A 23,412-nucleotide genomic window follows, 5' to 3' on the forward strand; every position below is an offset into this window, starting at 1 on the left:
ACTGAGACGTTGGGCTCGTCCCGGACAATCAACGTCTCCAACCTGGACCTAGGGGAACGGAATTTAAGAGTGTGAGATGCTAATCATCTCAGTGAGTGACCCTATCTACTATACAATATAATACCACAGTAATACAGTAGATAGATAATAATTAATTGGAAAATAATAATTTCTCTCAAAACCCTTACAATTCTCTCAGTTGGAAAAGTTCCCCTTTTTAAAACATTTTTACAAAACCCTTGTACGTACTTCCCAAAACCCAAGGAACCAAACAAATTAATAAACAACAAATAAACAAATAAATAAATAAATAAATAAATACCCCAAATATAAATATTCTGTAATAAATTATAATAAATAATTTTTTGAACACCTTTGGGGTTTTAAACTTTAATTGCAATTTACACCGACAATTACACCTGACGCACCACACCATATACCGGTGATGCCCTCCAATACCCAGCGTCCCGAGCACCGACTGGCGGGAGGTTAAAGAGAGAAACCTGCAGCGGTCACTTCGGCGTCCCGACAGTACTAACTGCTAAAAACCATCAACCCGGCCAAGGAGGGGGGCGGCTGTGCACAACAATAACCTTGCCTGCCCACGATCCAATGGCAACTCACGGGTGAAGTAATAACCGCACGCTAAACCACATAATAACCGCGTGCTACCACGTGTCCATACACCATACACCAGAACACCAATACTGTATGAGTGCGTCTAAAAATAAACATAAACAACCAACCGTACCGTTTTCCAAAATTACCGTGGGAAGTATACCAAATTTTCACAAAACACCATCCCACATATTTTTATTTAATAACTCGGTACGAAACATTGATAACAGATAAAACCATACCTTTTCTCGTAATACGAGATTCAACAATTGAAATACCGCGGGCATAATTTATAAAATTAAACCACCAACTTAAACAAATATTTTCATAAAATATTTAACCCAATTATGCCCAAAATTTATATAAAATCCAAACACAACGAATTACTGAAAATACTTACTCATGTGTAATAAATATCATTTAATCACAATAAAATAATAATCGGGAATTTTCTCATGACCCCAACATTTCATTTAGCACCAATGGGTAAATATATATATATATAAAGTAATATTTTTCCCGATTATATTTAAAATACACCACATGAGCACAATTTACAGATATCAAATTAATACCACATAAATACAATTAATTACCCCAAAAATATTTTTAAAGGTGGGTCACTCACCTGGAGTACGCAATTAACCCATGATCCACCACGGGATCAATTTCACGACTCACCGGTGCTCCTAGAACAAAATTCACAGACAGTCAAATAAATTAATATTTTAATCGGGTAAATAATATCCGGTACCCGGGGGCTTAAACACAAACGTTAACCAAAATAGGCGAATGATATACCGAATCGAAGCTTGTGGGACGAGGATCACCAATCCGGTCTCCGTCGACCCCAATTCCACCGGAGGTGGCCGGAATTTGGTCGGAAAGTTTCGGCCGGTGTTCACTTCCCCATATCTCGCAAACCGCTTCGAATTTCTGGGATTGGAGGCCATTTTTGGATTCAGAGGACCCAAAATAGGGGGAGAGGAGGCTCAATTGGGACTGGGCTGGCCGGAAAACACAAGAAAAGAGGAGAGAGAAACTTGGCCGGCCGGCGGCTTCTCCGGCCCGATCGGCGCGCGTCCGACGGCGACTGGCCGTGAAACTTGGCGGCCAAGCTCGCGAGGTGGCGGGCTTCCTTGGTGGCTGGCGCGTGAGGGCTATGGGTGGCCGGAATTTGAGACACAGGAGAGAGAGGGACGGTCGGGAGAGAAGAAAGAAAAGCTGCGTGTGTGTGTGTATTTCGGGGAAGAAGAAGGAAAAAAGAAAAAAAAGAAAAAGAAAAAGAAAAAGAAAGGATTGGTGTTTTCCCACGTGGGGAAAAGAAAAGAAAAAGAAAAAAAAAAGAAAAAGAAAAAGAAAAAGGAAAAGAAAAAGAAATAATTAAATAATATTAATAATAATATTATTATTTAAAAATAATAAAATAATTTGATTTTTTTCACATGGTTGACATGTGGCATTTCACCATGGTGACACATGGCCACCTTCATTGAGTCACACGTGGCACCTCGTTATGCGTGTAAAAATAATATTAAAATAATACAGTATTTGAAAAACTTTACAGGTCCATAACTTTCAAACCACATGTCCAAATCGGACGTACCGCTAGTCTACAGACTCGTATCGATGAGCACTTCACAACCATGCATGAGTCAACGCTCAACCTTGCATGAATAAAAAGTCAACTCCGGCACCCCTTGGACAGTTTGGACCTCAACTTGTTTTGCTCAAAACTTTCAAACCGTAGCTCCGTTTTCAACGTGCTACCAGTCTACGAATTCGTGCCAACGTGTACTTCGTAACGGTACCTCAGTCAACCTAGAATTTCAACTGGATCAAAAAGTCAACTTTGGACCACTTCGGTCAACGGTCAACAGTCAACATCGGTCAACGTGCAAAAATTCCGACATGGTTCGGGACGGGGTGTTACAAGTATTAATAAAGAAAGAAATAGAACTGTAAATTTCAGGTACAAATGAACCAGGATTTATTGTTGCATCAATTTGAGTGCCCTGCCTAACAAATTGGATGACCCATGAGTATATGATGTTACCTGATCAGAAAAAAATTTATAAGAAATTTGATATTTTATGTTTGTTAGCTAGCATAAAATCTTATTTAAAGACATGAAAGTGAATATGAGTAGCAATGCCAAAAAAGATAATGACATGTTATAGAATTGATAAATGACATGATTGTGTGCTAGTACGAAAATTCACACCTCTATACGTGATACGACACCCTTTGTTACTGAAATGGTGTCTCCTCCAAGGGGATATCCTACAACAGTTACCAAATCCTGCTCATAAGGAAGCCAGCAGTTCAAATTTCAAACAAGTGATTTACTGACAGGAATAGTCAAATATATATACCAATCCATATACTTTAACCTCTGTATTTAACAATCACATAATAACTAAATTAATTCTAGATCTACACATTAGTGGAAATTGCATAGCTACATTAAATTGATACAGCTGGTATTATTAATAATGAGATAGGAAATGGGAGGAATTCAATTCAATATGATGACATTACGTCAGTCATATACCAATATTAATAGATTTGAAATCAAATATGAATCAAGAAATGACATCATGATCTAGAAGTTAAGGATACTAAATCACCTATCGCTCTTTATGCCTTTGGCAATTTATCTTTGTTATTAGTCAACAAGCTACAACAATTCAACCAAGGCATCAAAAGGATCATCTATGATGATTTGTTAATTCCTTATATAACAGATTTTAGCTTCTGCACAAAGATGAAAGGGATAATGCGAAAGGACAAAATCCATACACATTGCATAGAACAAACAACAGATTCCACCAAAGAAAGATAGAAATTTAAACCTAAAGACGTGGCAAACGTCCTAAATAGAGAGGTTCAGCTTCTTTCCAAAATTCCTTACTTTCTACTGATAGCAAAGCTATATCACAATCAATGCCTCTGGCTAAAACCTGCAATTCAATCACTAAAAGGAATATAAGCTTTGACACTTTATTAATGTTCAAAGGAAAGAAGTAAGGTACCAATTTAAAGAAACCACCTCAGAAAATCTCACCAAAATTTAAAGAGTGATATCATAATAATAATCTCACAAATTGTTTTGCAAATGTGAAATGCAAATTGAAATTCAAAGAGGCCATAACATCAAGCCCTTGTTTTTCATTTCCCAGTATCTACAACCTGCTAATACTATGAAATAACTCCAACTATCCCACTTAACCAAAGAAAAAAAAAAGTTCAACTATCACACTAATGCATGTCAACAGGTTCATTCACATCTCACGATGCTCATTCTTGTTACACTTGTCCCACACATGGTTTGTGACTCTGAGTGCTCAAATGCTAAAGAGTATACATTAAAGAACATAATTTTTGGCTGTTCAACTACTTCAAAAAGATAAAGGAAGCCATCTCAGACCTATGAGGGGCAGCAAGAACATATTGAGATAACACAAATAATTATGACAGAGATATACCTTGGCAACATATTTGGTATCATCTCCCATTCTCTTCACCTTAACCAGAAATCATACTAATAAGGGGGAAAAATTTAATGGCACTCATTCAGTACCTTCCAAGTCAAACATTGCCTTTCATTTTTCTTGTTTTCTCATAATTAAACCATCTTAAAACACTTGCTACTTCCAACCTCCTCTATGGCACCATAAAATAGCTTGAGCTTGACTAAATTATCTTCATATTTTACATTAAAAAGAGCAAATTCCAAACTAATATTTCACTTCCACGCAATCTTATCCGACCTAAACTAACAAGAAATTGCTCTTTTTGCATTAAAAAGAGCAAATTTCAAACTAATATTTCACTTCCACACAATCTTATCCTACCTAAACTAACAAGAAATTGCTCTTTTTGCATTAAAAATAGCAAATTCCAAACTAATATTTCACTTTCACATAATCTTATCCGACCTAACCAAACAAGAAATTGAATTCTTAACCAAAAAAAAAAAATGTTGAACTTTTCAATACCTGCAGGTCTTCAGATCATACTGCAACTCTTTCTTGTCCTTCCTTTGCATTCCAAATTTATAACCTGCTGATTGAGTTTTTCCCCTATCAACACTGCCTTTGTAGCTTTCCACATACAAATAAGACCTTCCATCCTCTGATTAATGGCTAGCTCGGAACAGAAAGGGGAAAAAAAATAAAATAAAACATAAAAAGAAAGAGAGGAAAAGACAAAAGAAAGGAATAAAAAAAAGACATAAAATGTCTTGATGAAGTAGAAGAGAAGAAGTGAGGAAAGACAAAAGAAATGAAGGAAAAAAAAAAAAATTGGATTTTGACAGGGGGAAAAAAATTGCAGAGAGATAGTAGAAAAGAAAAAAAAAAGAACTAAAAAATAAAAGGAAGTGAGCAAAAGACGAAAAAAAGGAAGGAAAAAAAAAAGCTGGATTTTGACAGGGAAAAAAAATTGCACAAAGATGGTGGAAAAGAAAAAAATAAATAAATAAATAAATAAAATAAAATAAATGCACAAAAAACGAAAGAAAGGAAGGAAAAATGGCTGGGTGGGTTTTGATAGAGGAAAGAAAATTGCAGAGAGATGGTGAAATATTAAAAAAAAGGTTGGATTTTAACATAAGTATATTTTAAAAATATTAAAAAATAAAAAAATAAAACAAAAAATATTTCGTGAAGGCCTTACCCACCACGAGGGCAAAAGGCCAAATTCCTCTTAATTAGATAAGTCATCCAATGTCCTTCTCAGCGTTGTCCTTTTTTTCTTTTTTATATAATTTGAAGTGTTGTCAACCTTTTCCATCAAAAACTACGTATTCTAAGCCTTTAGATTTTTGTACATTAAATTATGATATTTGAGGACTACTTGGTGGAATAATATATTCCATATATACACAAAAATCCATACCTCTTTTTTTTCCTTTTTTTAAGCCAAATTGTTTCATTTGCCACATAAAATAAGTTATTTGGAAAGCAAGCTTGCAGTATTTTTTAACTTTTATTTTCAAAATAGAAAAGTTATCTAAAAAGCATACTTGCAAAATATATATATATATATATATATATATTTTCAAAACAGATATCAATTATGCAAAAGTGCTCCAGAAATGCATCTCTTTTCAATAAATAAAAAAATGCATAAAAAAAGTTACCAGTTGTTATTAGAAAATAAAAAATAAAAAAGAGAGAAAAGAAAAGAAAAGTTTGCAATATTTGACGATTTTTTTTTTCTTTTTTTTTTTTTTAAATGTTTATACATTTGATGAGTTTTTCATGTGCTACTGAAGGGGATTTTATACATATATGGAGAAAATTCGTAATAGGATCCTCCAAAATGTCATTTTCTCTCCCACCAATGCCTTTCATTCACATGTGCATGCATTTGGGATAACCTAGCCCCACCATATGTTGTTCTGCATTATTATTATTGGCTGATAATTATCATGCATTGCTCTTCGTAACTATCTATCATGTTAACATATAACAAGATCCAGTTCGAATTACATTATTTTAAAATTATGGATATTAATTGAATGGAGTAAATTCTTTCATGCAAAAAGAACCAAAAAAAAAAAAAAAACGAATAAAAAAACAAAAACAAAAAGCCAAACCAAAAAACAAACAAAACATATTCTGACTTCAATTTTAGGGGCACCACTTATCGCGCCCTGTGACTACACATTTGTTTTGCGCACTATATCTTAGAATTAATTAGAAAAGGCATGACAGAATATAAAACAGAAAGAGATATGGCTATAAAGCTATGGTTTTGAAGGTTGCATTGCTATCCTGTATCTGCAACTGCTCTGCATTTTTATGAGCTTCTCAACTTCTCATAATGTGATGGCCTTAATGTTGATTAATTAACTTTTTTAAATAATTAGGGATTGGTGTCTACAAGACAAATAAATAACAATTTGCAAGTAGATTGCAAGTAGAAGACAAAGGCACCAGGGCTGCTACTGCTTGAGCCAATGAAAAACTCCATTCCATTGAGAAACAGATCGCTCCACGATGGTAGAGGACAAGCATCATTGGGAAGTGTATTGCTAATTGGTTTCCATGATAATGAGCTCATTGATCCTAGAGTGAAAACTTCAGTACCCAGGTTCTTGTATCTATCTGCAATGATGATTTTCATCCTTGCCTGTAGTGAAGTTACGATTTTCATGAGGAGATTTCCATATTCTTCATGACATTTTGTTTCTTGAAGCAGATTACAGGCCACCAGTGCAAAAATCCAATATTGGAAAATCGTTTAGATTTAAAAAAAATAATAATAATAATAAAATCCAATCTGGTAATAATAATACCCGCTTACTTAAGACTCTTGAATTGTTCAAAACTGAGAGTTACTTAAATTAAGCATGAGAAGCTGAGAAGATAATGCCTAGTCTTATAGTCTAGAATCCTTACTGGGATTGGCCTATCAGAAGACTAGTTAGAGAAAAAGAAAAGGTAGCAGTAAGCACCTTCAACTTTCAAGAAATGCCACAGCCATGAAAGCTCAAACCCCAAAACTAGATCATTTTGGATGTCTATGCAGGGACTGTTCATGTTAATATTTCCCCTCCAAGTTATGAAAATCATTTGCTCTATACGACAGGAGGTGTCCAAATTCAAAGCACTTAGCCCTCCAACATTAAGATAAGAATAACATTTCGATTGGGACAAAGCAGAGGAGCTGGAGGAAAAAAATACAAGGAGTAGTATCTATATAGCCGAAAGATTTCACTGGCTTTTGCATGGTTGAAGAAAACTATAGGCAGGGCTTTTGAGAGCACGAAACAGGGCTTTAAGCCCAATCCTCCTTCTACGAGGTTCACCCAAATTGGGGTCTGGCATTTTACTTTTTGAATCCCTAAATCATCAATGAAAAGGCTAAACAAGCTTTCGGCACCAAAAAAAAAAAAATATATATATATATATATATACACACTAAATAAGCAAATGAAGAGGCATCGGGGTTTAAACACGGTAGACTAGTAATGAAACTTTAATCTACACAAAATAACAAAGTTGAACTTTTAGAACCCAACATTAATTATTTTTTATTAATCTTCACAAGTACATTTATTTTTATTTTTTTTAATATAGAAAATTAAAGCCTCAACACCAGTCAGCCACTGAGGCAAATTGAAGACAGTAAACACTAGCTAGTAGATCACGGAGCACATGATCATGTAGCATGATACATAACATACATATATATATATATATATTATATATAAAATAACGTTGGGTTTATTAGTCTCTGATCATGTGGATCAGGCAGCCACTTGTTTGATGATCTGAACGGTGGAGGAGGAGGATGAGCATGGTGGATCGCAGTAGTCCTTAATATCGAGGCACTGACACTGCGGTGGAAAGCTGCGAGTGCATATACAAGTTTCACAGTTCTCGCACCGCTCGTCGCCGATAAAGATGTCAGTGCATCTGCACTGCGGTGGTATGCTCTTCGTGCAGATGCACTTATCACAGCACGCTGGAATATCTGATCTTTTGTAACCATCCACTGTTTATACCCATAAAAAAAACCATTATAATAAGTAAATTAATCTAACTTGGTAAACAATTCTGATTTTATGGAAGGATATATATATATATATATATCCTTCCATAAAATCCAACCTATCAGCTTCTGAGTTTAATATTACCAGATTTTTTACTGTTGGAATTGAGAAGCTTGAAGAAATCCAACCTATCAGCTTTTGCAGACACAGCTAGTACTGTAAGAACTAGCAGTGCTGCCTGCAAGACCACAATTTTCTTCAAGGCCGCCATTGCTGAAGATCGATCTGATTTCTCTTTTTCCTTTTTCTTTTTTGAGTGGGTATGAGATTATGGAGAGCTGATTAGGGGTATTTATATACACACGGGCCGCGAGAGACAACACCAAAAGAGATGAAGGTTATGATAAAATTAAAATGATATGTATAACTCGTGTTTTACATTTTGTTTGACTTTTTGACTAAATGATACATTTCCCAGTGACTTCAAATTTTTTTTATTATTAATTTTTATTTGTCACAACAATTATGTAGTAATTTTTACCAATAGGAGTACGACAGCCATAGACATAACTATAATTATTTGTTTTTGTTTTGAAATTAAAGTATCAGTCAGTCGAGTTGTCAATTCATTGGTGCTACGATGAATATATTTGAAAATATAATTTATATTATATATATTATCGATGTAATAAATGGCATTTTTAATGCAAATTGATCATCTCTCTGCCAGTGCATCTCTAATCGAATGTAACCACCTCATTTATACAAAATAGATTAATATTTAACGTTTTGTTCTCTATTCCTTTTTCTTTCTAATATTTGTCGTTTTATTAAATAATTAACCAAAGCATATTTTCACATTTTGTTTATGTATTAAGGCATGACTTTTATGAAAATTATAATTTTTTTACATATTCGATTCACTTCTATTAATTGATTGGGCTTTAGCCCTATAATGACCTTGGTCAATTTTACTTCAACATTATGGTTTTTCCTATAAATAATTGGATGGGCGGTTTAATTTATATATAAAAAATACTATTCATTACTATTAATGATAGAGCATTATTTGTGTCCATATATCATATAGTAGTTCAATATGATAATTATCAAACATTGTTTTAAAGGCACTAAAAGACAGAACTTAAGGGCGCTTAAGCATGAGATGTGAAAAAAAAAGCCTTGCATGTGGGCTAGGTGTGGAAAAAAGGGATCAATGACGTTTTAACATGTCAATGATTGTGTATCTATATTAATTAATTAGTTTTTTAAGCCAAATAACACATGATAAGATCATGTATTCAAAACATCAAAAGCAGGAGAATTATTGTAAATTATAAAATAAAATAAGAATTACCATCCATTATATATTGATTTGGGAAGAATATCTTGATAGTATCTGCCAAAATTAGGCACGTTCGTGTAATCATTTATCATGTGTTACAAATTATGCCAACAAACTCAAAAAAAAAAAAAAAACAATCATCAAAGATTAAATGGAATGAAATATATATTTCTCTTAAATAGTTTTATAACTAAGGGTAGATGTTGATTAATTTCAATTGGTTTTTACATTTTTTTTTTCCTGTAAATCCAAATCAAATTGAACTTTAAGAAGAAACTAAAAACCAAACCAAACTGAATCCACCATTATTAATTTGGTTTGATTTGGTTTGGGATTTGATCCAACACTGTATTATTTTGTTGTTTTTAAAATTTTTAAATATCTTTAATTTTTTTAAAAATATTTTTATTTTTAATAATTTAAATTTAATATTAATAGTATTTAAAATTGAGTAATTAATAAAAATGTATTAAAATATAATTAATTATGATAAAAAAATTTAAAAATTATATATATAAGAACAGTAATGCTAAAGATATCAAAATATTTATCAAAATTTATTTACTAAATAATACGGGTTAAATATTATCGGTTGATATATTTATATAATTTAAATATATAAAAATAAAAATTTAAATGGATGAATGAATTAAAACAAAAAACCAAATAGATGTTTTTTTGCTATGCCCACAAGCATTCCTTCTTCCCCAAGACTCAAACATCCATTGATCGGGCTGTAGTGTGCTAACCATTGAGCTCCCACGCGGGTCTAAACCCAATCCAAATAGATATTATCTATTATATCATTTGAAATAAATTTAATAAATATTATTATTGATATAAAAATCAATATTAGTCAATTCAATTGAATTTGATTTAAATTAAAAGTTGTTCAAACTAAACCATACTGATCATAAGTAAAAACTCAAGCTAAACCAAAGCAAACCAATTTGGTTAGGTTGGTTTAAACGATCCGGATCCATTTATATCCATTCCAAATTAGGACAATCACAAACATAAAAAAATATTGATTTTATGAATAAAAAAATTCAAATATATATATATATATATGGAAATATCCTGGTAATAATATATTCAAATATCCCGGTAATAATATATTCACCTTTTATTTTTATTTTTTTTCTGAGAAAATAGCTTAATATCGATTACATGTGAAAGACATGCTTAAGAATGATGATAGGAGACTTACCACGTGATTGTGGGAAAGTAACATAGTCTTCTTCACGTGAATGTGGGGTCCATCGAATTATTACTTAAAAAACTCCAACTTAGCGTGGTCCTTTTTTATTTGTTTGTTTTCTCAGTGTGGTCTTTTTTTTTTTCTTTTTTTTTTTTTTTGGGTTTGTTTTAATTTGAAGTGGAGTATTCTCAGACTTTAGATTTTTGTTCATTAAATTATATTGTATTTTAGAACTACTTGTTGGGATAATATATTCTATATTAAAATAAAACAATGGATGCTCTGTCATCATAAAAGAAGACAGAGAAGTAATATAAATGTGAAATGTTGTATTTATTTACACTTGTAAAGATATATATATATATATATATATGTATACATACATTTGGAAATATATCATAACTAATATAAAATTTTAATATTGTTAGGCTAAGTATATTCAGCAGTATATATATCTAATTATTCTAGATAAATAATTATTTATCACAACATAATTTAATAATAATCCTAATATATATATATACACAAAAATTCACACATTTTTTTTTCCATTTTTTAAACCATATTGTTTCATTTGCCACATAAAATATGTTATTTGAAAAACATACTTGCAGTATTTTATTTCTTTTATTTTCAAAATAGACAAATAAGTTATCTAAAAGGCATACGTGAATTATCTTTTTTATTCTTATTTTCAAAACAGATATTAATGATGCAAAAATACTCCAAAATGCATCTCTTTTCAATCAAAAAAAATTGCATAAAAAAGTTACAAATTGTTATTGGAAAAAAAGAAAAGAAAGAAAAGAATGTCTACAATACAATACTTGACGAGATTATTTTTCTTTAATCTTTTTGGAAAATGTTTATATATATTTGATGAGTTTTTCATGTTCCACTGAAGGGATATATATATATATATATATACACTTTTATATGGAGAAAATTCGTACTAGGATCCTCCAAAATTTTATTGGTAGCCGCGCTATGTTTTTCTCCCACCAATATCTTTCATTCACGGGCACTTGCATTGGGATGCTCTCGCCTCACCATATGTTGTTGTTCATTATTATTATTATTATTATATTGGCTTAAAATTATGAATATTAATTGAATGGAGTAATTTATTTCTTGCAAAAAGGAAAAAAAAAAAAAAAAAAACGAATGGAGTACTATGGTAGTGCTTCACATAAACCAAAAAAAAAAAGCCTAAAACTAAAACTAAAAACTAAAAACAAAAGCAAAAGCCAAACCAAAATCATATTTTGGCTTCAGTTTTAAAGGCATCCAGATTTTTTTGTCCTCATTTAATTATTAATTGTTCTACCATTTGTTTTAATTGTTGACACTCATGTGGTAGCTTGCCAGGCACGACCTTATCTCTTTTCAGTTTTCACTCCCTCTCGTCTCCATATATGCCCTCTGACTACGCATTTGTTTTGCACACCATTTCTTAGAATTAATTAAGAAAAGGGACGATAGAATATAAAAATAGAAAGAGATTCGGCTATGAAGAAAGCTGTGGTTATGAAGGTTACATTGGTCGCACGTCTGTTAGCAGTTGTATCTGCAAATGCTTTGGATTTCTAAGGGTTTCTCACTTCCAACGATATGTAATCTCTTCAACTGGGCACATGGTACATAATATCTTATTGTTTTAGACATATATATTATAAAAAAAAATATATATATATATATATATATGTATATGCACTTGTCATATAATAAAGACTATAATATTGTTGTTGGAAACAAATTAAATGTTTTATGAATAAAGATAAATGTTTAAGACTAAAAGTTTTAAAAAAGAAAAAAAACAAAAACAAAAGATAAATGTTTTATGGCTAAAATTTTTTTTTTATAAAAAAATTATATAGAAATAGCCTATTATATTAATAATATATATATATATATATATTTTGGCTGAGAAAATAGCTTAATATTGATCACGTGTAAGACATGCCTAACAATGATCATAGGGATGATAAAAATCGAAGAAAAAAAATTGATGATGGGGAACGTACGATGTGATTGTTGGAAATATTATACTATTCTCCACGTGAATGTGGGGTCCATCGCCTTTATGAACTACAAGACATCCAACTTGATCCCACGTATCCTCGCAAGAAAATGATGGATGGAAAACGTGCCAATTACGTCCTTTAGATTTTTGTTCCTTATGGTATCATATATTATATAATATATTAAGTCCTTATTCTAGAGTCATCCGATACATATATATATATATATATTTATATGGAAAAAATTCGTAGTACATTTCTCCCAGTCCTACCAATAGTTTTCATTAATACGTATGCATTTGGGCTATTTACCCCAAAAAAAAAAAAAAAAAAAAAAACGTGTGCATTGGGATCTATCTGGACCCACTGAAAACTATTCTGCATTATTTCTTTTGTATCGATGTAGAGACGTAGGATCTGATGGTTGGACAAGGAAGTATTTGTTTTTATTCTGCACGTGAATTTGGGGTCCATCGCCACTATTAGTATCAAGGGCAGAAAGCAAGGATCTTGACTTTGTGTCTAACGCATTTTCGTAAAAATAATAATAATAATAATAATAATAATAATAATAATAATAATAATAATGATGATGATAATAAAAATAAAAAAGTTCACCACAAAAAATTTTAATATACAACATTCAAAGAAAAACATGTATTTTTATTTTGTATTAGTAAAAAAGTATATATAATTTTCTTTTAATCACATATCGATTTATGGTAAAAAAAAAATATTTATATATATATATATAATATAATATAAACCAAAATAATATTTTTTATTGTTTTAAATTTTTAAAATCATTTAGAATTGAATTTTTTTAGTTATATTATTTTTTAAAATAAAAGCAAAAAAATTTTTAAAAAAATATAGAAAGATAAGGAAAAGAAAATTTTTACTTTTTTATAATCGTTATATGGTAGATTATACGTATAAATAAAATGGAAAATATATAGTTTACCTAAGTTTAGATAAAAAGATAATTATAAGCTTTAAAGTACAATATTTTCTAACAATTATGTAATTAATTCTATTATTTTTGGAGGTGGCTGGGCTCCAGCCTCATACTTGTCATCAACTAATCTCTTGGCTCTCTCCTTATATGTGTGTATAAATATTCCCAAACTTACCACATCTTCTGCATCACCCAAACAATCTTCCAAAGAAAGCTAAAATACCAGAGCAGAGAGAATTATTCATGGCATCCAAGAAGGCTGTTGTCATGACGGTGGCAGTGCTAGCTGTTCTTCTACTACCCCTGTCTGCAACAGTTTCTGCTAGACCCGATGCTCATGTCTTGGATCTCTTTGACCTACTAAGTGCCAAACACCATGTCTCTAATAACTTTGGTACATATTAATACTCCATTTTTCACTAGTTTTACATATTCGATAAACAGTTTGTCGTACATTCAATTTTACTAAATTTAAAACTTTCGAAAGGAATACTGAAAGATTTAACAAAAGTCATCATTAATTTTCATGTTGTAGATACAAAAAGTAACCAACATCTTTGATCTTTTCTTCTTCTTTTTTTTTTTTTTCTTTTTTTTTTCTTTTTGGGTTTTCCATGTTGTAGTGAGAGTGGTGCATGGGAAGAGTAAAGGAAATAAGCTAGCGTGCTGTGATAATTGCTATTGCACTAAAAGCGATCCTCCACAGTGCACATGCGCAGACGTCTTCACCGATGCAAAAGAATGCGATGGCTGTGACGTTTGCATCACCTACCTATATCCCCCACGATACAGGTGTCTTGATGTTACAGACTCTTGCAGTCCACCATGCTCCTCTGATGCTGCAGCTTATAGTGTTCTTAAGAATAAAGTTGTTACCAACTAAATCGCCACCGTGTTAAGTACAATATAGGCTTGGCCAACTGCCTCAATGGCTGATATATATGTTGAGGCTTTTAAATAATATGTAATCCAAGTCTTCTCTAAATAAAAATGTTTGTGTTGGAAATAAAATTAGCTTTGTTTTGAAATATTTTTCCTGATGAATTATGTCTGGGATCAATGCACCATTCAATCCTTGTTGGGATTAGTGGAAATGAATAAAAGCTTCTATCATGTCTTCTATAATTATTAGTCTGCATTATTGCTTTATACCAATCTATCATGTCAGAGACATAGCAACATAGGGAAAGCCCAAATTTAAAATATATAAATAAATAGTAATAATACTATTGAACTAAAAATACTAAAAGAGAATTCATATTCTAATGACATTTGCTGGTGTTGTGTTTCTTATTTATTTTCCTATTCTCGCAACGTTGTCGTGTTCATGAGCTATGCTATATCTTTGTTGGTAGTCTTTTGTTTCATGAATTTTCTTTCATATTCTTATGTGAAAATGAAAAACCTGAACAATAATGCGATGTGAAAATGTTGAGATAATGTAAATATAATACCCCCGGCTTATAAAATAATCTTATATAGTAGTAAAAGAATAAAAATATATACATAATGGTGGTTAGGAAAGGATAAATCTATTTTTTAAAATTGAGAATAAATAGATTCAATCATTTAGAACTGTTGGATTATATATATTTAATGTAATAGGTTTAGTATAAAATGTAATTTAACGGTTTGTAGATAATCAAATCTATTTATTCCTAACTTGAAAAATAGAGTACACTTACCTAAGTCAGAATATATATATATATATATATACACACACTAATGTATTAGGTATATAGATAAAGATATTCAAATTTGAAAATTGCAGCTTAGCTTTTGGATTCTATTGATAACATTAGGGTGCTATCCAACTTTACACAGAATAACATATACGATATGCTTTGTCAATATGAAACAATAATAATAATAATAATAATAAAAAAATTAATTATACAATTGTAAAGAGCAATCATAGATGAGAGTTTAAAACAATCATCTAAAGTTATAAGTAATATATATATTTTTTTTCATCTTATGGAAGATTGAGTTTCAATTTTAAATGATATTTTTTAAATGTCATTTAAATTTGCTTTTAGATGATAATTTTTTAAAATTTGTCATATGCACTAGTTCAAATATCAAATTTTGAGTTACATTAGATGACAGTTTTGCTTAAAAACTATCATCTCAACTTGGAACTATGACGTACAGTTCTTGATTGTCATGCTATCTCTTTTCGTTTTTAAATATATATATATATATATATATATATATATATATATAACTCATTCCATGTTGGCTAAATCTTATAATTGTGTTACAATAATTGAATTTTACCTTTAAAGTAAATTTTATAACAATTTAAAGTAAAAATTACAATACAAACATAAAAAGCTAATGTATCAAACAAGTAGGGGGGATTTTTTTAGTAATCCATCTTCAACATTCTCAATATAAGATAAATATTACAAGTGTCGTTAAATCTACCCATTCTTGCTTCTCTTCGATTTCTTATTCCATATAAATTTCTATCCCATTGACCCACAAATAATGTTAAAATCATATATTATTGAAATTTATCGTTAATGAAATATATAAGACAAAAAAAAAAACTAATGAATAAATTCAATACCTAAAATATAAAATAAATTATTATGATGAACAAATTTCTTTAGCAACCAAAATAAGGAAGCTAAGTTCGCATCGCGAGCCAATCCAACCACACCGTCTAAAAATTACTCTACATCCACAAAAACCTGAACAAGATTAGTAGCTTAGTTAGTATAAGTTACTTATAATATACTACTTAAAACAACACAACACTAATTAATAGATATTTAAATGCTTAGGATACATAAATACATAAGAAATCTCTATATTTGGCAAAGGATCATATGATTTTTCCCTCTATTGTCAAAAACTATAATACCGGATATTTTTTGAGCACCAAGTTTAGTAGCAATGAGCTTTTGCAAAAGCAAAGCCAACATTTAGTATAGATTTACAAAGTCAAATTAGACATAAGTGTTTCAAAATAGAATACCCTTCATAAATTGTAACTACATGAATGCCTATGCTTCATAAATAGTAATATATATAAGCGAGTGATATTGGGTTGATAGGAACTAAGTCAAAAACACTTACTAAAACATACTAATAATAAATTGAATGAAACGGATAATATGAAGAGTGTAGAAAACCTGGAGGTAAAGTAAGAGAACATAATTCAAAAGCAACTAATATATAGCCAATAAAAAATAAAATGGATGGTGTCATCAATATTTTGTGCATATACGTGTTATGATACTATTTTTTTTTTCCTTAAAAGAAATTAGAAGAAATAAATAAATAAAATTTTGTGCATATAAACAGCAGAACCATTGAAAATGTTTTAAGAGAACACCGCTTGATTTTAAAAGATAAAAATTTAAATTAAATAAAATTTACATATCTAAAGTGGAAAAAAAAAATGATTGCCCATGTGGGTCTACCAGTGAATGCAAATGTAGATTGGCATGGAAATTGAAAGGATTTTCTGTTTATATAGCATAAATGTCTAAGTCAATAATAAGATTTCAATAGTTTTGTCTAATATTTATGTATCTATCTATTTTTTAATTTTTAGAAGATATTATATTCTTGAAACTGATTGTTATATTCTTGATAAAAATTATTTTTAGTTTTTCATTCATTCACATTGTCTATCAAACCCCTAAAAGTAGATGGTCATCCTTAGTGTTTGTTTTACTCTTTTTTCCCATCAATTTGACAGAGTCCTTAAACGGTTTGATTTATGTATTCTTAAACAGTTTTATTTATGTATGTGTGTTTTTTTTCTTTTTTTCTTTTTTAAATAACTATCTATATTTCTATTGCAGTAAAAATAAATAAATAAATAACAATCTACATAATTATTTAAGATGTTTTTAATATGTCTATGATTGTGCATCTATGTTAATTGATTGTTTTTTTCAGCTAAATAAAATTGTTTTACCATCAGGTTGATTAAGTTGATATACCCTTCACATTTACAATATAAGATCATGCATTCCAAACATTAAAAGTAGGACAATTGTTATAAATTATCCAAAAAAAACAAAAAAATTACCATCCATTATATATTGATTTGGGAAGAATATCTTGATGGTATCTGCCAAAATTAGGCACGCTCGTGTAATTACACCAACTCAAGGAAAAAAAAAAATTAAATGAGTAAATGAAATATATATTTCTCTTAAAACGTTTTACAACTAGGGATGGATGTTGATTAAGTTCAATTGGTTTTTCCTTTTTTTTTTTTTTCCTGTAAATCCAAATCAAATTGAACTTTAAGGGAGAAACCAAAAACCAAACTAAACTGAATCAACTATTATTAATTAGGCTTTATTTTTTTTGGGCTTTGATCCAACACTGTATTATTTTGTTTTTTTTTTTAATTTTTTTATAAATATCTTTAAATTTTTTTAAAATGTTTTTTATTTTTAATAATTTGAATTTAATATTATTAATTAATAAAAATGTATTAAAAATATAATTAATTATAATAAAAATATTTAAAAATCACATATATAAAAACAATAATACTAAGTATATAAAATATTTATTAAATTTATTTTTTAAATAATATATGCTAAAATATTATTATTTTATTTATTTATATAATCTACTTGAATTAAAATAAAACAATAAATTAAATATCATTATATATTTACTATATTATTTAATAAATTAATTAAATAAACATTATAATAATTTTAATATTGTTGATATAACAATCAATATTAATCGATTCAATTAAGTTTGATTTAAATTAAAAGTTGTTCAATCTAAACTGTATTGATCATGAGGAAAAACTCAAGCTAAATCAAAGCAAACCAATTTGGTTATATCGGTTTGAACGATTCGGATCCATTTATATCCATTCCTAATCATGACAATTGCAAACAAATAAAAATATTGGTTTTATGACTAAAAAAGTAAAAAGTTATATATATACATATATATATATATATAGAGAGAGAGAGAGAGAGAGAGAGAGAGAGAGAGAGAGAGAGAGAGAGAGAGAGAGAGAGAGAGAGAGAGAGAGAGAGAGAGAGAGAGAGAAGAGTAATAATATATTCACATTTTTTTTTGGCTGAGAAAACAGCTTAATCATGAATATGATAGTGGACGTACGACATGATTGTGGGCGGCTACTATATTATTCTTCACGTGAATGTGGGTCCATCGACACTATTACGCCAAAACATTCGATACGTATAAATGGGTTGGGTTGGTTCGATTTATATATCAATTTTTTTAATTTAAAATTTAAATTAAATTAAATTATTTATAATTAATTTGGTTTGGATTGGTTGATTGATTTGAAATTTACTAATTTATAAATATATAATACAAATAAAAAATTTTCTACATATAAAATATAAATAATAAATTATAATTATCCAAATATAAAATACAATTACAATAATACAACGTAATCTATAATGGAAAATAAAAAAAATATAGCAAATGATACACATCATGTACTTATTAAGTAGCAAACATTAATATCATTATTTCACTCCTATAAAATTAAATTAAAATTGTTAGAATAAATAATATAAAATAATATATTCATCAAAATTCATCAACTCAAAAATGAATGCATAATTCCTTCTTTTTTTTTTAACCTTAAAAGTTTGATAAATCATAAATCAATCAACGTTGATAGGTTTACTAATTTTAGTTAATTATGTAAGCTCCACAAATATCAAAATAATAAAATTAGTAATAAATTATATTTAAATATATATATATATATATAAGTAACAATTGGATACAATATATGTAGATATATATATATATATATATGATGATCTACATATATATATATGATGGGGATATAAAAATATATATATATATATTATGATGATGGTGATGGTGATGGACTGATAGTGGGCGGCAATAGAGGTAAATGTTTAGTTTAAAGTTATAATTTACAATTCGATTTGGGATTTGGAATATAGGAATGTAAAAAATATATATATATATATATATATATATATATATATTAAAAATCAATATATAAAAATGGAAAAAAAATTAAAAATTAATATATAAAGAGGAAAAAAAATATATTAAAATGAAAAAAATAAAAAAAATATATAATTTTTTAGTTATATAATATATTATTTGGATTAGATTTGATTGAATTTATATTTTCAATCCATAACCAATCCAATCCATACAATTTATAATATTTTGAATCCAATCCAATTCAATTGATATAAAAATTCAATCCAAACCGTTAAAAATAAATTGGATTGGATGAATTGAACGGATTAGATTAAATTTTGCTCATCCCTATAACTTGGGCCCCATCTACCCTCGTAAGAAAATGATGGATTAAAAAACGTGCTGATTATGTATTCTCAGCGTTGCCCTTTTTCTTTGTTTGTTTGTGTGTGTGTGTGTGTGTTTTTCTTTTCTTTTTTTATTTTTAAATTTATTTCCTGTATTTTGTTTTTTGTTTTTGTTTTATAGTTGAAGTGAAATATTCTCCGCCTTTAGATTTTTGTTCATTAAATTATGCTATTTTCTTCTATTTTTCATACCATATTGTTTCATTTGCCACATAAATAAGTTGATTGAAAAACATACCTGCAGTATTTTATTACTTCTATTTTCAAAATAGACAAATAAGTTATCTAAAAAGCATAATTGCAATATTTTTTATTTTAATTTTCAAAACAGATATTAATGATGCAAAAGTGCTCCAAAATGCTTCTCTTTTCAATAAAAAAAAAAAAATTGCATAAAAAGTTATAAATTGTTATTAGGAAAAAAAAAAAAAAGCTGTAATACTTGACGAGATAACTTTTCTTTAATTTTTTTGGAAAACGTTTATATATATTTGATGAGTTTTTCACGTTCCACTGAAGGGGGATTTTTTATATATATATTTTATATGGAGAAAATTCGTACTAGGATCCTCCAAAATGTCGTTGGTGGTCGCACTACGTTTTTCTTCCACCAATATCTTTCATTCACAGGTGCATGCATTTGGGATGCTCTGGCCCCACCAGATGTTGTTCTGCATTATTATTATTATTATTATTATTATGATTGGCTTAAAATTATGAATATTAATTGAATGGAGTAATTTCTTTCTTGAAAAAAGGAAAAGGAAAAGAAAAAAAAAAAAGAAAAAAGAAAAGAACGAATGGAGTACTTAGGTGGCGCTTCACATAAACCAAAAAACAAAAGCAAAAAGCCAAACCAAATATATATTTATATATTGGCTTCAATTTTAAGGGCATCCAGATTTTTTTGTCCCCATTTAATTATTAATTGTTTTACCATTTGTTTTATTTGTTGACACTCATGTGGTAGCTTGCTAGGCACCACCTTATCTCTTTTCAGTTTTCTGCCCTCTGACTGCACATTTGTTTTGCACACCAATTCTTAGAATAAATTGAGAAAAGGCATGATAGAACATAAAATAGAACGAGATATGGCTATGAAGAAAGCTATGGTTATGAAGGTTGTGTCTAACTGCAAATGCTTTGGATTTCTATGGGTTTTCTCACTTCCAACAATATGGAATCTCTTCAATTGGGCACGTCTTACATAATATCTTATTATTTTAGACATATATATTATTAACATAAAGAAAAATTTATTTTAGACATACATAATATTTGGTACAGTAAAAAAATTATAAAGAAAAACTATAATATTGTTGAAAAAATTTAAATGTTTTATGACTAAACATAAATGTTTATGACTACAAAATTTTACAAGCGAAAAAAATAAAAGAACAAAAGATGAATGTTTTATGACTAAAAAATATTTTTAAAAAATTATATGGAAATACTCTATTTTTTATTTTTTTGGCTGAGAAAATAGCATAATATTGATCATGAGAAAGACATGCTTAATTTCAGCCAAAAAAAAAAAAAAAAAAGGAGTAAGACATGCTTAAGAATGATGATAGGGATGATAAAAAATAATAATAATAATAATAATAATGGTAGGGAACGTACGATGGAAATATTATAATATTCGCTAAATAAATGCAGGGGTCCATCGCCTTTATTCGGTACAAGACATCCAAAGAAAATGATGGATGGAAAACGTGCCAATTACGTGTCCTCAGCTTTTAGATTTTTGTTCATCATGGTATTTTTGGACTACTTGTTGGAATAATATATATATAAGATTTTACGATTAAAACCGTCCTAATAAAGTTAAACGTGCGTTAAAAGTAAATTCGACATAAAATCTAACCAAAGCCGATGTTTTAAAAAAAATTAATATATATATATTTTTTTGTGTAGTATTTGTTTTTATCTTAAGTGAAAATTTGATATTTTTTTTTATATAATTTTTGTTTTTTACGAATCCGCACGTAATTTTATTTGAACACGTAATTTTATTTGAACGATTTTAATTATAAAAAAATTATATATATATATATCATTTTCTAAACCATATTTTTTAATTTGCCACATAAAATAAAATATTTGAAAAGCATACTGCATGATGCATAAAAACTTTTTGTGCTTTAAGTTAATTCTTTTTATTGTGAAAATATATATATATATATATATTTGATAGATGAATGTGATAATTTAATTGATAAAAATAATTTTATTTATATTTTTTATACTGAATTCAAATCTACTAAAGATATAGAATGCCTGGGACATCTAATCCGTCAAACAAAAATATATATATATATATATATATATTTGATGAGGATTCTATGTTATAATATTGAGGATTTTTGTTATATTTTATATTGGAAAAAATTCGTGCTAGGATCCTCTGGAAATTGTCAATCGTACTATGATTTTCTCCCACCAATATTACTTTTCATTCAAATGTGCATTTGGGATACTGTGGCCAGCTATATCTTATTCTGCACATTACCCCTCTCTTGGAGGGTTTAATAAAATATATCCATACATTCTCATATTTTTTTAATTTATCTTTTTTTATCTATTTTGTTTTTAAAAAAATTTAAAATGATTTGAATGTCCTCTTTTTTCTTTTTTCTTTTCCCTTCGAAAGACCCACACCGGATAATTCTACACATATTTTGTCCTAATTTCCTGTACTTTTTCTTCCTTCTTTCCACAGATAATTTCCCATTGAAAACAAAAAAAAACGTCTGCTTTCTTCTTTTAGCTTTGTTCTTTCTCTGTAAAAAGCATCCCGCACTTTAGTTATCTGTGTATTTTTTTTAGTTGGATTATTTGGGAAAAAAAAATAAAAAAAGCTTGATACAGGGGAAAAAGTTCTTGAAGAGACTTGAAGGGGTGCTTCTACAGTGCTTCCCTTCTCAGAACCAAGCGACAAGAGTGATGGCAGTTTTGGATATTTTGTCGAACCATTTCCAAGATGAAAAGTACCTTGGCGATCAGTCAAAGGCTATTTGGGATGAAGATCCTGTTATAAAGGCTGCCTTCGAACGCTTCAATGGCAAGTTGAGAAGCTTGAAAGCTTCGTTAAAGAAAGAAATGCTAACAACGATTTGAAGAACCAAAGTGGAGCTGGTGTTTTACCAGAAAAGAAAATGAATTTTACTTGGTTTTATATTAAATAAGGGTAACTTAGATATATTAAAAAATAAAGGTAACTTAGATATATTAAAAAATCGATGGATAAAATAAAAATTATTTGAATGGAAAAAATATATTTCATCGGGCCTATAGAAAAAAGGGCATTTGGCTAAATACCCCTTATTCTTTGTACCTGTCTATTAGTTTTTCTTGGGTAAATTTATTCCCATATATAATATACAACAAAGCCCCATTCGAATTACATTATTTT

The 23,412-nt window shown here is 29.0% G+C and overlaps 3 protein-coding genes across 4 annotated transcripts in view; 1 reads left to right on the forward strand and 2 right to left on the reverse strand.

Moving 5' to 3' along the window:
- LOC107418553 (zinc finger protein VAR3, chloroplastic) overlaps window positions 1–23,412 on the reverse strand; it is a 70,898-nt gene that overhangs the window by 37,506 nt on the left and 9,980 nt on the right. The window lies entirely within an intron of this gene.
- LOC132800471 (Bowman-Birk type proteinase inhibitor-like) lies at window positions 7,638–8,460 on the reverse strand. Its single transcript, XM_060814189.1, has 2 exons — window positions 8,270–8,460; window positions 7,638–8,127 (listed from the first exon to the last, which is right to left on the reverse strand). The coding sequence occupies exons 1-2, from the start codon at window positions 8,394–8,396 to the stop codon at window positions 7,880–7,882; spliced, it is 375 nt and encodes a 124-aa protein (XP_060670172.1). The 5' UTR covers window positions 8,397–8,460; the 3' UTR covers window positions 7,638–7,879.
- Window positions 13,822–14,678, forward strand: LOC107418543 (Bowman-Birk type proteinase inhibitor PVI-3(2)). The gene is made up of 2 exons (XM_016027249.4): window positions 13,822–14,044; window positions 14,274–14,678. Exons 1-2 carry the CDS (start codon window positions 13,894–13,896, stop codon window positions 14,531–14,533), a joined length of 411 nt encoding a protein of 136 aa, XP_015882735.3. The 5' UTR covers window positions 13,822–13,893; the 3' UTR covers window positions 14,534–14,678.

The sequence above is a fragment of the Ziziphus jujuba genome, chromosome 2, assembly GCF_031755915.1.
Source record: "Ziziphus jujuba cultivar Dongzao chromosome 2, ASM3175591v1".
NCBI classification, from domain to species: domain Eukaryota; kingdom Viridiplantae; phylum Streptophyta; class Magnoliopsida; order Rosales; family Rhamnaceae; genus Ziziphus; species Ziziphus jujuba.